The 17758-nt window shown below is 43.9% G+C and overlaps 1 protein-coding gene across 3 annotated transcripts in view; it reads left to right on the top strand.

Moving 5' to 3' along the window:
- Positions 1-17758, top strand: part of HHAT (hedgehog acyltransferase) — a 339382-nt gene that overhangs the window by 277454 nt on the left and 44170 nt on the right. For all 3 annotated transcript variants that reach the window (XM_032317189.1, XM_032317187.1, XM_032317188.1), the window contains exon 11: positions 3132-3276. In XM_032317189.1, the coding sequence (XP_032173080.1) occupies positions 3132-3276 (145 nt within the window). The remainder of the gene's footprint in view (positions 1-3131; positions 3277-17758) is intronic.

Genomic DNA, 17758 nt, shown 5'->3' on the forward strand with positions numbered 1-17758 from the left:
AAATCAAGACTTTAAAGTGGGATCCTTGGCCCTATGTCCTTAGACATTCAGAAAGTTGTATTTATTGATGGATTTTGTCTTGCCTCCTAGCACCCCTATGTATGGAACCTAAATCTAGAGTATAAACCAAGCCAGATGGTTCCCAACGTAGGGGAGAGCCTCAGTGTCAAAACTGCCACTTAACATGGTGCATCCAGGGAATCCAAAGAGGAGATATGAATTACAGCTGAGATTCATGTCCCCTTTGCTCTTAATATTCATCATGGGTTATCCACACAGCCCCCCCCCTTTTTTTTGCTCCTAGTGGCCTATCATTATGCTTTGCCACTGATTCACAATGAAGAGAAGTAATGCTCAGTCAAGTTTGCTGCTTGTTGGCAAGGCTGATTTGGTCAGTTCAGAGGATGGGGCTATTAGTTAAATCAGGATTTTGAATTTTCTTTATCATCACAAAGTACTGTCTCCCACCTGCTCACCCTAGGGGTAATCAAGACCTGCCTGTGAGCATCTTGATTTCTCCTTTATATCTTTCTAGTTTATTGATTCCAACAGCCTACACCTTTAATGTTCTTGCTTCGTTTTTACAAAATTAACTCTTTATAAAAGTTGAATTGTAGTCCTTTGTTTCTGATTTAGATCTCCTCCCTTGTCTGTGAGATCAGAGGCTCCTTCATATTTGCTATTATTTTGACTTCTTTTCCTAAGCAGAAGCTGCAGTTTATTGAATCATGTAGCCAAGTAATCACAGAAGCAGAGGAAGTCCCATTGCAACTAGGGCCCCTGGTGCTGGCAGGAAGAGCCCTGTGTCTCATGCACTCATTCTCCCCTTTGCCTCCTCCCTTGCTCTGCCCCTTGCCTCTCAGCTCTTCCTCCAACTAGCCTGGCTCTTGCCCCACACCAGGTCACCTGGCACCACAATCCTGCTTAGAAGTCCAGTGTAAAGAGTGTTTTCCTCTCTCGGTATGTCTCAGTTGATTATTTAATAATTATTGTAATCATTTCTTGTAGAAGGAGAACCACTCTGAGTTTAACCAAGCTGTGTGCATTCTCTGTCATTGACATTAATATGGAAAAGATTGTGTGGGGCCTCTGAATTCCCCTAATAGGATATAAGGTTGGAGGACATGGATGGGGTTAGAATAGAGGTGGTAGAACATCTGATTCACCAGGTACCTTAGAAATCAAACGTGTTATCAGTGGTCCTGTACATGGAGAGAATTATTTGAATACAGTTATTCCAGTTATAGCAATTTATATTTTCATGATTTATTATTCTGGACTTCCCCCCATCTCCCTGCTTCCTCTCACCCTGCCCCCCCAGTTACTGCTAATTGAGTCAGTAAGACCCAGAAAATGTCTTCTCCTGCTCTAAGATGCAGAAACCAGTAGATTAATGTCTCCTTATTCTCAGAGGTGAAGAGTGCTGAGTTATAAGCCTGCATCCCCATATCTCTTTCATTACCAGTTTTTATTCCGTGTAGCTATCTTTTATCTGGTCTGGCTTGACAGTATCTCCTGTATGTGCTTGTGGCCTCTTAGGACAAGGGAGAGACTAGAGGTCATCTTATCTGGTAGCCTCTACCCAGGAGCATGTCAGCATCACCTGAGAGTTTTCCAGAATAATCATGTCCAAGCAGATGACTCAGTCAGTGCCCATGACACAGGTCATCCTTGAGAAGGCCATCCTGTCACATATGGTGGCAGTAAGACGCTCTGAGGGGATGCTGGAAGAGAATGTCATGGGTGGGGACGTGTGTGGCGGCAGTGGTGTCTCTGCACAGAGGACAGAAGCTGCGACTGGTGGGAGAGAGAAAAGGAGGGGGTCAGAAATTCATTTCTCCAGGATTCTAGTAGGACACTGACCAAGACTTACACAAGCAGCCCCAGACAGTGGGGTTGCGGGAACGAAGTAAGCCCCTTCCTGGAGACACCCTCAGCTTAATCCTTTTTGCCCATGAGGAATTTGGGTGATTCACCTTTCTGTTCATTTTTAAAGGTGTATTTATTTATTTGAGAGACAACCTGTAGATCCTGGGAGAGGAGGGGCAGCGGGAGCGAGAGAGAGAATCCAGCAGACTGCCCCCTGAGCATGGCGGAGCTGGATCTTACAACACTGAGATCGTGACCTCACCTGAAGCCAAGAGTTTCAGTTTGGGTTTCAACTGATTGAGCCATCCAGGTGCTCCCAGATTCTTATTTGTAGTTGGAGCACAGCTGAAATCAGGATGCAAGTGACCCCAGAGATGTGTAAGTTTCAGGAAGATACTCTGGACCCTTTGCTCCCTCTTTTTCCCCTGTCTTTGGATTAGACTGAGGCATTTGTCTGAAACCCTGGCGCCCTTCAGCCTGATGGTTGCGCTGTACCTGTTCTCAGGCTGCTTGTGCAGGCCCAGAGGACAGTGCCTGGGGTATACCGGCGATGCTCACACGCTCTGGGTGCAGCACTGCAATCTCCCGCGCTAGGGCCAGCAGAATGGTCAGTGCCGAGAAATTAAGGCTTGGCTTGCTTTATGAAATCCCCAAGAAGACATTAAAAGGGGAGGAAAAAATACAGTGAAGACCTCAGATGGATGAGCAGAGTTCTTTACTGTCTGTGTTGGAAGCCTCCTCTCTGATTCCTGCATATTCGGATGCTGTGGCAGGTTCTCTCCCCATGGGCCGTGTCCCCTGAGCTCTGATTCCCAGAAGGACAGTGGCTTGTGCTGATTCTCCTGCACCCTCGTAATGGTGGGTCGGATTGTCAGGGTGGCTTCCCAGAAGATCACCCTGATCTTGACCTCATGACAGGGAGTTGGGCAGGTTGTCAGGGAGCGCTCCTGTCCCTGAAGGTCTGCACACGGAGAACATGGGGAGGCATCGCAGCCACATCTGAGCTAGCTTCAGTGCTTGTGTCACACACATCAGGGGGGAGCCCGTTGGGCAGGAAGAAGAACAAGTTGGGGGTGTGTCGCCACTTTCCTTAGACCAGAGTGTGCCTGTCACAGGAATAGAGGTTTTAAGAACAGCTGAAGTCACGGCCTTGCGTGGGCTCTGGGTTGGGTATCCTGGGCAGGTACCTGCCAAGGGCCGGGAGGCACCTCAGCACTGCTTTCCTGCCCCCGCGATGAGACACTTCCTGTCTTTTCCCGCAGGTCCAGTTCCTCTCCCCGCAAGCCCGCCGTCGATTTCATGCTGCCCTTGCGTCTTGTTCCACTGCCATGCTGATCCTGTCCAACCTGGTGTTTCTTGGGGGCAGCCAAGTGGGAAAAATCTACTGGAACAGGATCTTCGTACAAGGTAAGTTGCCCAATGGTGCTGTTTTCGTTCATTTCTTGTTTCCTGAGTATGCTGTTGGTACCTTGAATGAGTTAAGGGGGAAGTGTTATTTGTTCTGTTCATGGTATGTGACCCTTGAAATACAAACCAGAAACAATGCCCTGAGTTGAGCTGTGTCTTTCAGGGTCCCCTCCTTTGCTGTACCTCTTATCTATCACAAGTGACAGTGAACTTGAAAAGGTACTGTCCCAACTCTCCCAAACTCTACCTTTGCCTTCTGCTAAGTTACTCCTCTGGTTTTGTTTTGTTTTGTTTTTAAAGACTTTATTTATTTATTTGACACAGAGAGAGAGAGAGATCACAAGTAGGCAGAGAGGCAGGGAGAAAGAGAGGAAGGGAAGCAGGCTCCCTGCTGAGCAGAGAGCCCGATGTGGGACTCGATCCCAGGACCCTAAGATCATGACCTGAGCCGAAGGCAGAGGCTTAACCCACTGAGCCACCCAGGCGCCCCACTCCTCTGGGTTTTAAAATGTCTCCCAATCTTCCTTCCTCATCATCCCAGCCTTCAGTATACTGTGGAGTCTAACCTTGCTTCATTTCCACTCTGAGCGTCCTGCCAGGGAAGGTCCTAGAAGTCCCACTGTGCTTCCTTGCAGCTATGGCCGCGGCACCTGGGTTTGCCATGGCTCTTTGTTGTGGATGTTTCTGTCTGAGCGCTGGGATGCCAGCAGTAGTGGTCAGCCTCATGTTTACTGGGCATTAGGTGGCATGTCCCAGTGTCTACAGCAAAGCCACACCTGCAGCAGGTCAAATGCTAGTCTCTGGGAATTGTTATGAAAACTGCATTCAGAATCAAGCATCATTGATTGATGGGCCCCACTTCCCTCGGGCTGGAGCTAGGAGTTCTAGCACAGCCTTAGAAGAATCGGGAGAGTGGGAGCTGCTGGTATGCACATTGGCAGTTCACTGGTGGTGAAAAGCAAAGGTTCCCTGTTCTGTTTCCCTGCCCAGTGGTGGGGTTTTGTGCCTCTGGTTTGTGAAGTTTTGCCAAGCAGCGGTGACGTGACTACATGGCCAGGTTATCGTCTCTACAGCTGGGTCCCTGAGGGGTTGGCGGTGCTTTCACTGCATCTTTTCTCATACTGGATGTAACCCTGGTATAGCTGCATGATCCCAGAATGCCACGTCACAAGTCTGAAGCATGGCAGCTTGGGGGAGCCAGGCTCATGGAGGTCACGGGAGAGCCCCCATCCGCTTTCCTCGTCATCAGAAACCTCTCTTTGATCTTACCTTCTGGGAAATGTCTTAGCCAGTGGTTCCTGAAGAGACAATGTGCTTTTTTTTTTTATTTTTAAGATTTTATTTATTTGACAGGCAGAGATCACAAGTGGAGAGGCAGGCAGAGAGAGAGGGGGAAGCGGGCTCCCCACTGAGCAGAGAGCCTGATGCGGGGCTCGATCCCAGGACCCTGAGATCATGACCTGAGCCAAAGACAGAGGTTTTAACCCATTGAGCCACCCAGGTGCCCCGACAATGTGCTTTTTAAGTGGAAGCCGTCCTTCAATAAAGATGGAAGCTAATGGGTGCAGAAGAGCTGAAGATTAAAAAATACTCCTCATCATGGGCGATGGTGTCTTATTTTCTTGCCTCCCCCAATGTAGCATGATGCCAAGAACACTATGACTTGGGGGGAAATGCTGACTTGGGGTTTGCTGGTCACATGAGCAAGAAGGCTCCAGTCTTTGCTTCAGGAAATCAAACATCAGGTGTTTGCTACTTCCAAGGCACTGAGACTAGAGAATTAAAAGTGAAGCACACACATGTAGGAGCCAACGTGCAAACAGAAACATGTCCACAGACTGAGGTAGCTGTTGTGCTGCATGTGTGAGTGTATTGCTAGAGGTCACAAGACAAAGTGGCTGCCTTCCCACAAAGGTTAGATCTCACAGAAGAGGTGGCATTGGAATTGGAGGTTTGTTTTTTGTTTTTTGTTTTTAAGATTTTATTTATTTATTTGAAAGAGAGAGCACAAGCAGGGAGAGCAGCAGGCAGAGGAAGAGGGAGAAGCAGGTTCTCTACTGAGCTGGGAGCCTGATGCGAGGCTCGATCCTAGGACCCGGGGATCATGAACTGAGCTGAAGGCAGACGCTTAACTGACTGAGCCACGCAGGTACCCCTGGAATTGGAGTTTTGAGCATTAAGTAGGAACTTTCCAGGTGGAGAAGGCAGGTATATGGGGGTAATTAGCATTAGCTGCTCTGTCAGGTCGTTCTAAACTCTCAGGTTTTTTTTTTTTTCCCCGCAGAAGCTTGTTTTTCTCACTGTTCAGTGCAAGTCCAGTGGCTTTTTCTAGGCAGTGACTCAAGGACCTAGTATGTTTCTATTTGATTCTTTGCTGGCTTGACCTGGCCTAAGGGAGGGGATGAGAAGACGGGGAGGTGCACAAGTGCCACACAAGATTTCTGCTATGTTCCACTGGCCAGAATGAGTCACGTGACAAAAAAAATGCAGGGTTGCAAGATGTGGGGAAGTACACAGATATTATTAGATTATGGCCCAGGAGGAGAGGGGACATGGGGCAACTTGGAGGTGCCCAAGAGACAGTTAAAAATGTGAATTAGACTATGAAAAATAGCATAGAGTTTCATCAAAAAATTAAAATAGAGATACCATATGATCCACTACTAGAAATTTACCCAAAGAAAACAAAAACACTAGTTGGAAAAGTAGATGTACCCCTGTGTTCATGGCAGCATTATTTACAATTGCCAAGATATGGAAGTGACCTAAGTGTCCATCAATAGATGGTTGGATAAAAAGATACAGTACATATACACAATGGAATATTAGCCATAAAAACTCATCTTGTTATTTACAACATGGATGGACTTAGGGTATCATATGAGGTGAAATACTCAGACAAAGAAGGGGAAATACCCTGAGATTTCACTTATGTGTAGAATCTGAAAAAAACAAAACAAACAAAACCAGAAATAAACTTGTAAATGCAGAGAACAAACTGGTGGTTGCCACAGGGGAAAGGGGTCTGGGGGATGGGCGAAATAGGTGATGGGAATTAAGAAATCCAAACTTTCAGTTATGAAATAAGTAAGTCACAGAGATAAAAAGCATAGCATAGGAAACAGTTAATATATATTATAATAGCGTCATATGGAGGCAGACGGTAACTATACTTATTGTGGTGAACACAGTATAGTGTACAGAATTGTTGAATGACTGTGTTGTGCATCTGAAACTAATATAACATTGTATGTCAACTACACTTCAATAATATCTTTTTTTTAAATGTGAGTTGCAGTTGGAGAGGGTGGAACTAAGAATTGTGGGAGTCACGGGCATAACGGCAGGTGAGGTCATGGGAGTGGATACAGTTAGGCAGGGAGCAGGCACAGAGTGAGAAGGGAGCAGGCTGGAAGATGGCTCCTGGGCATGCTGGCCTTTATAGGAGCAGAGGAGAGATGGCAGCTGGAGGATGTTTTTTCTGTTTCTCAAAGGCATCAAGATTGAAGCATGATTTGCCCTGCACCCTGTGGAGCTAACAGCTGGCACACGGGGTTCAGGGCTCTGAGAAAACCCATATGCTTCTGCCAAGGGGTTCCTGCTGTGGCCCATGACTGGATCTATCCTTACAGCCAGGTGCCTGAGTCCTGGAGACCAAATTTCCAAATATGGAGAGCTCTAGGGAAGTATTTTTCTCTGGGTTCTCGGGCCAGGGAAGCTCAGCTTAGGAGGCATTTAGTGTGTCAGAGATTCTTTTAGTCAGCCTGGTCCCATCTTCATCAGTCTGTCCCCTGGGCCTCCTGAGTCAGGGAATGTCTCCTGGGGATTTGACAGTTGCCTCATTTGTCTGTTCCCCATTGTGGGTCTTTGTCTCTGAGTGAATTTCAGTATCTCCTGGAGGAAAGTAAACCAGATGATGCCAAATCCCCCATCCTTGAGGACTCTAGGTTTCTCTTCATAACCAATTTGATTGACTTGATAGAAGGTTAGTATGAATATTCATGTTTGGGCACAAAAAATTCTAATGAGCTTATAGGATGCTTGCTCATACTCTGCTGGGGGTATTACACTAGCTTTCTAAAATTTAAAAAAAATCTGAATTCTAAAACTCCTCTGGCCCCAGCGGTTTTGGATATGGGATTACTGTACTGTACATGTAGCTGCTGAGGAATGACTCAGGTCTTTAACAGCCTGGTTGTCTGTGGCCTCTTCCTTCAGCCACATGGAACCTCTTGGTCCAAGACCCACGTCTGCTTGCTGAGGAACACACAGTGCAGTGGGCGAGGGGAGAGTTCAAGCTCATATGAGATTCTCAGGTTTAATGGGAAGGCGGCCCTTCCCTGGGGTAGTCAGCCCCGTCCCTGTGCACCTTGATCCTTGATGGACTGGGACCTGCTGCAATGACAGGAGCTGGTAGCAGGTGTCCTTCTAACGGCTCTTACCGTGGTGAGTCCTGGAAGAACTGAGAGGGGACAGCCAGGTGTCTGAGGCTAGGGCTTATAGGAGAGATTGCAAATTCCACCCCCTCCCACACAGTGGAGGGGCTGAGAAGATACCAAAGGGCTAGTTCTCAGGGATGCTTCGGGGGCTAGTTCTCAGGGAGCCTCTTTACTGTATCACTGATATCCCTGGAAACATCTCATGAGTAGCCTGAAGGAGTTGTCTTCAGTTCATTCTCTCCCTACCTTGGTGCAGCTCTGTTCACTTGAAGGTACAAAGCTTGTCTTAGTAGTGTATGGAAACATCTCGAGCCTGTTCTCTATGGGGTTGGTGAGAGCAGGCTATAAAACCAAACCCTTTCCTTTCTGCTGCGCACACTGCCCCACTGCCCAGAACAGTGGACCATGCCAGCCAAGGGTTGGGAATGCTGAGCGACCTTTTGAGGGCTCTGGGATGCATCACACACAAATCATTATCAAGTGTTTTCTCTGCCACAGAGGTTGGAGAAGTAATGTTCAATTAACTGTGGAAGATAAGAATCTATATGTTTGCCTTTAAATAAAAATGTCCCAAAACTTGTGTTATTGAAATTTACTTCTGGCAGCTTGAGGAACGTGAATGTTTGGGCCTCAGATATTTAAGGAGCTTAGTTGGCTCAAGGGATCTGAGAAGGATGTGGTCTGGGGATTTGGTCCCCAGGCCTGCTCTTGGAGGGACCCCACTATGTGATGCTTTGTGGAGGCAAACTCAGATCGCTTCTTTCAAACCATTTGTTGATGGAAAAGAGTGCTCTTGTGTCTGCCTGAAATCCTTGATGTTGAAATATAAGTTTATCTTTTGAACAAGCAGATGATGACTGCTTTATAACTCAGAAATATCAGTGAGTTATAACTCCCAAGTCTGTAAGATAAAGTTCTAGAAACTGGTTGTGTCTCAAGCATCCTCGCTGTACCCTGTAGTCCTGTGACAGCAGGGATTGGTAGATATGGGGAATATATCTGGCTTTGAGGAGGCCATGGGCTTTATCAATGTTGTTTGGGTGCAGGGTAGTGTTCCTTCTGGAAGGACCATCCACTTTCCTTAGCAGTAGACATGGGCTCTATAAAAAAGGGACTTAATCATTTCCTAGGAAGTGGGTTCTGCAGTGCTAGGAGTTTGGTAGAGGCATGGCATCCGCCGAACATTCTCCTGCCTGACTCCTCATTATACACACACACACACACACACACACACACACACATTTACACTTGCACACTCCCTCCTTTTGTTGCCTCATCTAGTTAGGCAAACTCCATCTCAGCACTTAGTTCCCGGAGTGGCCCTGTGCCAAGGCAAGGAGAATTTGGTTCTTTCCCCTCCAGATTGCAATGAGAGAGGAAATAGTAATTTTTTAATGCAGGTCAGAACCTTTACACTCCCCATTTTTGCTTACTGTTTCTAGCTGAGAGAGGAGAAAGTATATTTTCTTCTTGATTACTAGCTTGTCCAGGAAGTTTATTTGTCTCCTGACTCAGATGACTCTGGACAGGCATTTTATTTAAAGCTGAACTGGGGTATCGCACTGGAAATTCAGGAAGGCTGTGGTTAGATAGACCCTCATTCCCCTCACATCTTGTTAAGTTCTTGGGACTAAAATTTCATTTTTGATGAGAGAAGACAGGGGGCAGTCATCAGCGTCTCGGGGCCTTCCCCTGTGATTACGTTGTCTCGCTATCCTTAATAGCCTTTACCTTCACAGGGAGTTTCTTTTGCTCCAGTGGATTCTGCTTCTGCCTCACTGGATCCCCTGCATGTTCCAGAAGGTTTAGAGGAGCCAGAGCTTCCCGCCCACTGTACTAGTGGTACACTTGATACATAGATACAGGTTGTACAGTTTATCCTTGGTTGCACAGGGGTCCATTTATGGCCATTCTTGGAATCTGAATTTCAAGACTTTCAGAGGTCTTGGTTTCTTTCTTCCCCTTCCTTCCTTCTTTCTTTCTTTCCTTCCTCTCTCTCTCTTTCTTTCTTGGTTTTATTTATTTATTTTTCAGAGAGAGCGAGAGCACAAGCAGGGGGAATGCCAGGCAGTGGGAGAAGCAGGCTCTCTGAGAGCCCGATGTGGGACTCGATCACAGGACCCTGGGATCATGACCTGAACAAAAGGCAGGTGCTTAACTGACTGAGCCACCAGGTGCCCCAGAGGTCTTGGTTTCTTCTTTACTCTGTGCAGTGTGGTCACCCAGCTTGGGCAGGGGTACTTCAGGCCAAGTCACTAGGTATAGGACACAAGAAATAGTGAGTGGGCGTTCTTATCCAACAGTCCTCCTGGGGTTAGTTAAAGCGGAGGGAATTTCTAAAATATCTAGGAAAGAATTTCAATCATAGTACATTTAAATAGTACTTTCTGTGAGGTTGTAGGAAACGTTTTCCTGTTAACTAGGAGTTTCTGTGAATTCATTTGGAAAGGGTTTTATGGAATATGGGAACATTTTAAATTGGTCTTTAAATAGAATATTACGTAAAGACTAGTAGAACCTAGACACTGTTAACCAAATAAAAATAGTTTTGCCTTTTACTATTTTATTAGCATGTAATATTTGAAGTCTCTACTTCTCACTGGCTCTAATCTACCTGCCCCCAACCATACATGTGCATGGTGATATTCTAAAGTATATTACAATCAAATCATTATGTTATATACCTTAAAATAATACAATTGTATATGCCAATCATATCTCAATAAAACTGGGGGGAGGGAAAAAGGTTTACTACAAATATGTTAGTAGAAATTAAAGTCAAACCAAAATAATTTTAAAAATTTAAGTAAGTCCCCTTCATTCTCTAACCACATATCTATATTCACTATATACGAGCGTGTCTGCAGCAGGATTCCCAGCCCTGTACTCTAAGGCCCACACTAGGAAATCTCTTGGGATTTCAGTGCATACGTGGTTTCTAAAATGAACCACACATCCTAGAATTTATGTTATTAATTTATTTGACTGCTTATTGCATTACTGTTACACCTTCTGCTATGGGAGTAGGAATAGTTCAGCACCAGCTGGGCCAAGCACATGCCAGATGCGGATAAAAGGGGAGTGCCCTACTCTTTTACCCACTGCTTCAGGAACCAGTGCCTTATGCAAGGATAAAATGTGAAATGGTAACTATTCTAGTCTTTATCACATGTACCAGTAGCCAAGAGACCCTGTTTACCACACTGTCTCCACCAGTCACTACTGAGCATTTGTTAAAGGTATTAAAAAATTTAGTGTATCGAACGTGGAATTTAATAACATTTTGTAATGAAGTTCTGCAAGAGCTACCATCACCAGGTGTCTCAGATCTGGGACAAATTCTTTCGTGCAGCAGGACCCATTGCCCATTGCTGGGTTTGTTTCCCTTTACCATTGCCCTGGGCACTGACCAACTGCTTTCTGCCACCACCTGCATTTGTTTGCTAGGGTTGCTGTAACAAATCATTACAAATTGGATGCCCTAAAGCAATATAAATCTATCTCTCACTATTCTAGAGGCCAGAAATCTGAATTCAGTCTGGCTGGACCAAAGTCAAAGTGTTGGCAAGACTGGTTTCTTCTGGAGGCTCTAGGGTAGAATCTCTTTCTTTGCCTTTCCAACTTCCAGAGGCAGCCTACATCCCTTGGTTCATGGTTGACCTTCCTCCTCTTCGAACTACTCTCTCTGTTCCACTATTTCCGTCCTCACCATGCCTTCTGTCTGATTCCTTGTGTCTCTCTTATAAGGAATCTATGGTTACATCTGACCCACCTGGATAATCCAGGATAATCTTCCCATATCCAGATCCTTAACTTAATCACATCTGCAAAGTCCTTTTTTACCAAGTAAGGTAACCTTCATGAGTTTCAGAGATGAGGACATAGTCATCTCTGGAGGAGCCATTATTTATTCTGGAATAGCACAATAAGGTAACAACTGTGATCAAACAGAACAGCCTTTCTGTGGCACCACTGTGATAGATTCTTCCATTGATTTTAAAATGGCAAATTGGATATGCCACTAGCACCATTAAAATGAGTATCAGCCTGTAAAAAGAAATGGTACTTGAATTTCTAGAAGTATACATGTAAGGTTTGTCATCTTGAAGGTATTTAGAAAGTCATATGGGGAAAGCAACATCTTTGCCTGCTCAGCCCAGTTCCCCCATTTCTTTGGGTACAAAGCTCTCCCATGCCACTCTAAATCTGTGCCATCCTTGTGGGGCTCACACTACATCTGAGATCTTGGGTCAGCATGTGACCAGGACTGGCCAGTCAGTATGGTCCATCTCCCCATGCAGAGAAATTCCAGAGTTTCTGTTGGAACTGTGAGGAAGGAAAAACATTTCTTTTTTAAAAAAATTTTATTGTGTTATGTTAGTCACCATACAGTACATCATTAGTTTTTGATGTAGTGTTCCATGATTCATTGTGTATAACACCCAGTGCTCCATGCAATATGTGCCCTCCTTGATACCCATCACCAGGCTCACCCATCACCCCATCCACCTCCCTTCTAAAACCCTCAGTTTGTTTCCCGGAATCTATAGTCTCTCATGACTCATCTCCCCCTCCAATTTCCTGCCCTTCATTTTCTCCTTCCTTCTCCCAATGTTTTCCATGCTATTCCTTATGTTCCACAAATAAGTGAAACCGTATGATAACTGACTTTCTCTGCTTGACTTATTTCACTGAGCATAATCTCCTCCAGTCCCATCCATGTTGATGCAAAAGTTGAGTATTCATCCTTTCTGATGGCTGTGTAATATTCCATTGTATAATGTGGACCACATCTTCTTTACCCATTCGTCTGTTGAAGGATGTCTTGGCTCTCTCCACAGTTTGGCTATTGTGGACATTGATGCTATGAACACTGGGGTACGTATGGCCCTTCTTTTCACTACATCTGTATACTCAGTAGTGCAATTCCTGGGTCATAGGGTAGTTCTGTTTTTAATTTTTTGAGGGACCTCCATACTGTTTTCCAAAGTGGCTGTACCAACTTGCATTCCCACCAACAGTGTAAGAGGGTTCCCCTTTCTTCACAACTTCTCCAATGTTTGTTGTTTCTTGCCCTGTCAATTTTTGCCATTCTAACTGGTATAAGGTGAAAAAACATTCTTTCCTTTGCTATTGTGGAAGTGTCAGAACATTGGGCAGAGCTCCTGGCAGCCCTCTTGCCACCACCAGTGAGAGCCAAGTAGCAAGAAAAGCCAACTCCAAGGAAAACAGAGCTGCATGTTGGATGATATGGTTTTGAGACAACCCACTGCCACATATTTTTAAGGCCCTGAATCCAGGAGTTCTTGAAGCTAACATATCTATGTACTTTCCAGTTATAGGAACTTATTTTTGCTTTTGTTTTTTTTTTACTCAACTTATGTTGGGAGATAGCTCTCTAGGGTTCTTTTGTGTTTGTGCATATCCTTTGACTCTCTTTCAGACCATACTTCCAAGAATATTTGTATAACAAATATCTCTAAAAGATGGAAACTGTATCTTTCTCCAAAGTAAAGTGTATTTGTTTACCATTCAGTATAATAACGATAATATAACAATTCAGTATAATAAAGATAATGTACTTCTCTGGGACAAAAGTCAGACCGGCTTACTGCTTATTATAAAATATTTGGATTTCCTAAGCCTGGGTTTATCACCTATAATGACATACCTCACTGCCTGTGCAGGCATCACCTGGCCCTTTTTACATTGCATTGTGGGATGAGGGGCTCAGGGAGATGGTACAGATGCTCTGGCTACTGTTATTGCTGTGAGTCATAAAGTCCTTCATCTGTGACTGAAGAGTCTTGTGTCTTCTGCCAGCATCCTGAAATTGTGACAAGCTGATTTGTTATTTTACGAGTAGGGTAAAATCTCCGACCCTTCAGAGTCTGCCAGTCCAGTCTGGTTGGGTTTCTGTTACTTGTAACCAAAGCAGCCTGATTAATGTAGATTAACCTAAAAAAAATGTAGGTAGAACATACCAGTCTGACAGGTTCTTAAGGGAAGGATATTTGGGGAGATTTTTTTTTAAATTTATTTATTTTCAGAAAAACAGTATTCATTATTTTTTCACCACACCCAGTGCTCCATGCAATCCGTGCCCTCTATAATACCCTCCACCTGGTACCCCAACCTCCCACACCCCCGCCACTTCAAACTCCTCAGATTGTTTTTCAGAGTCCATAGTCTCTCATGATTTTTTATATTGAATCATTTTTTCACAGAACCATTTTTGGTTCCTGTTCTTCCTAATAAAGAAAGTTTGAAAATGTGTATGCTCTGTTAGGCTTTTTAATGTGGGCATCTAAATTCTTCTATTAGAAGTTTAAATAAATATAAAAGTTCTCATTTTTGATGTAATATGAATATCAATATTTAAAAATAAAACCGATACCCTTAAATAATATAGATTATAAGTAATCTAGTGTTTTGTTATTCACCACCTACATTTAAAAACATATATGGGCAAGTTCTTCTTTCACAGTGATATTTCCTTGATCTATTTGTATTTCATTTGTCCCACAAAATTTTGTCTTGTTTAAAAGTTCTTCCTTTTTCAGCTATCTTACTTCTCTGTAGCTTTGTTGTGTTGTTTGCTTTTTGATTACTATAAGGCTAGAAACGTAAACTATTCTCCTAGATTGAGTCATTATTACAATTATGATTAGTGCATAACACAAAGTACAAAAATGATAACAATGATAAGTAATTATTAAACCTAAAATGTAAAATTTATTAGAAATGCATTTTTCTTGAGGTGGATAATGTAAGAATTTGTGGTTATTTGAGTAAAGGAATTGTGTAATTATGCCTTTATTTTGTCCCTCTTTTTTCAAGCCTTTTTTTTTTTTTAAAGATTTTTATTTATTCGAGAGAGAGAGAGAGCATAAAAGGGGCAACGGGCAGAGGGAGAAGCCGGCTCCCTGATGAGCAGAGGGCCCAATGTGGGACTCAATCCTGGGACTCCAGGATCATGACCTGAGCCAAAGGCAGTTGCCCAACCAACCGAGCCACCCAGATGCCCTTTTTTCAAGCTTTTGATTAAAATATAACATAGCCCCAAAACATGTACATATCATAAGAATTTTCTCTAAGTGAACACACATGTGTAACTGGTGCCTAAATGTTCCTTCTTATGACTCTACCTATTACTACCTGCCGTAGGTGACCACTATTCTGACTTCTAAATGTACGTCTTTTGTTATAGAGCTTGTTTCTTTTTTAAATATGTATATAAATAGAATCACATACTATGTATTCTTTTTTTGAAGTCTTTTTTTTAACTTTTAAAACTAACATATAATGTATTATTTGCTTTGGGGTACAGGTCTGTGAATCATCAGTCTTACATAATTCACAACACTCATCATAGCACATGCCCTCCCCAATGTCCATCACCCAGCCACCCTACCCCTTTCCCCCACTCCCCCAGCAACCCTCAGTTCATTTCCTGAGATTAAGAGTCTCTTATGGTTTGTCTCCCTCCCCGGTACCATCTTGTTTCATTTTTCCCTCCCTACCCTCCATTACCTTCTGCCCTGCCTCTCAAATTCCTCATATCAGAGAGATCATATGATAATTGTCTTTCTGCAATTGACTTATTTTGCTTAGCGTAATACCCTCTAGTTCCATCCACATTGTTGCAAAAATGGCAAGATTTTGGTCTTTTTGATGGCTGCATAGTATTCCATTGTATATACATATACCACATCTTCTTTATCCATTCATCTGTTGATGGACATCTAGGTTCTTTCCATAGTTTGGCTATTGTGAACATTGTGTTATAAACGTTCGGGTGCACGTGTTCCTTCGGATCACTACGTTTGTATCTTTAGCTTAAATATCCAGTAGTGTGATTGCTGGATAGCTCTATTTTCAATTTTTTGAGGAGCCTCTATATTGTTTTCCAAAAATACTGTGTATTTTTTTGTGTCAAACTTTTGCCCAATATCATGTTGAGAGATTCATCCATATTTTTGAATGTGGTTATAGGTTTTTCCTGCTTAGTTCTGTAACATATACCTTTGTGAACATGTTACAATTCATTTCTCTGTTCCATTGTTGATGAACATAGCAGCTAACAGCTGATCTACATCAATCTGAGCAGATTGATGACCTGTGATGAAACTATGTACACATTTTTGTTGGGTATACACCTGAGAATGGGATTGCTATATCAAACACTATATGTATGTTCTGCTTTCTTAGACACCGCCAAACAGTTTCACAGAATGTTTTACCAATTCCCTGGAGGATTTTGCACCCTGGAACAATATCCTGAGGTAACATAAGGATAGGGGAAAATCTTACCTTTCCTTTGTAAGGTGGGATAAAAGATATGAGAGAAGAAATGAAAAGGAGAACCCTAACCTTAGGTTAATTTTTGGAGAAGAATGTGTGTGTGTGTGTGTGTGTGTGTGTGTGTGTGTGTGTAGTTATACTATTTGTATAATTATAACTATTGTTTTATATACATAGATACACAGAATCAATCTGGAAATCAATTCTTTTTTAAAATATTTTATTTATTTATTTGAGAGAGAGACACCGCAAGAGAGGGAACAAGTAGAGGGAGTGGGAAAGGGAGAAGCAGGCTTCCTGCAGAGCAGGGAGCCCAATGGGGACTAGTTCCCAGGACCCTGAGATCATGACCTGAGCCGAAGGCAGACACTTAACAACTGAGCTACCCAGGTGCTCTGGAAATTAATTCTTCTAAGCTTATCCATGTTGCTTATACTTGGGGAAGTTGTGCTGTAACCCTAGTGGTATGCATAACTCAGTGTGATGAGTAGTGCGATATAGGGGACAGAAGGTCACTGTCACTTCATAGTCTTTATTCCTGCCTGAAGGAAAGGAGTGTTGATCTGTACTGGACCCTGGTTGGTGGGGTTAGCATGTATCATTTAGCCACTGCTGCAAACAAACCACCGCAAAATGTAATAGTTTAAAAGAAGAAGTACTGTTTAGCTCATGAGTCTGTCAGTTTGGGGACTGGCTGGTCTCGGATAGCGTCAGGCCTACATGTGTGGGTCAGCCGTGGGTTGGCTATAGCGGGGCTTTCACAATTCTGTGGCCTTGGCTGGGTTGAACTGATGGAGTCCCCTGCTCCGTGTTGGTGTCTTATCCTCCAGCAGACTGGTCCAGGCTCATTCACATGGCAGTCCTCACAGTTCAAGAGGGAGCAGAAAGTGTGCAAGGACTTTCAGGCTTAGGCTCGGAACTGGCACACTATCACTTCTGCTTTCTTTTGAACAAAGCATGTCATAAAGCTAGTCAAAGTTCATAGGAGGAGCAACAGGCTCCATCTCCTGGTGGGAGGAACTGTACTCTCGTTTTGCAAAGAGCTGATATGGAGTGTGACCATTTTTGCAGTCTGTCTCAGTTGTGTATTCAGAGGGGACAGAGAGCTGGCACAATAGGGTGACAGTTGAGATGATGCCCTGAGCCTGGAGAGGTAACACTGTGGTCCCATTTTGCCATCTCTTCCCTTGGCCTCCTCTTGTAGCCATTTCTCCCCTGCTTTTTTCCCCATTCAGAAGCTTTTTCTGCACTACCCCCTCCTGAGGTAGCTCCTATATTTTTGTTGTTTTGGCTGGTGAAGGCCAGGAGAGGGTGTGGGGCTAAGGCCTGTGCTAGCTCTACCTTGCAGTGAAGTAATCACAAACACCCTTACACGTGTGTGTGTGTGTGTGTGTACGTGTGTGTGGTATCCATACTGTGAAAATGGAACATTGGGACTTTCAGGCTGGTCTAACCTAAAGGAGCTTCTATGTGGTCCAGCCTGGCCATGTGGAGCTCTGCACAGGGTATGGGGCCAGAGCCCAGCTAACAAGCAAGTATTTCTTTGCTTTAAATAGATGTCTAGGCTCCTTGGCATTTAGATTTTCCTCAAGTCTCTGACTAAATATTGCACAAAGCCCGTTAGTAGCATCTGCTGTTAACTATCCTAACTGTTCATTGTTAATCAGTGTTCACTTTGCCAGCTCAGTTGACCTGCTTGGCAATCCTGTGAGGTAGTTTAGCAGAAGTTACCACAGTGT

Source organism: Mustela erminea, chromosome 17, assembly GCF_009829155.1.
Source record: "Mustela erminea isolate mMusErm1 chromosome 17, mMusErm1.Pri, whole genome shotgun sequence".
Taxonomy (NCBI): Eukaryota; Metazoa; Chordata; class Mammalia; order Carnivora; family Mustelidae; genus Mustela; species Mustela erminea.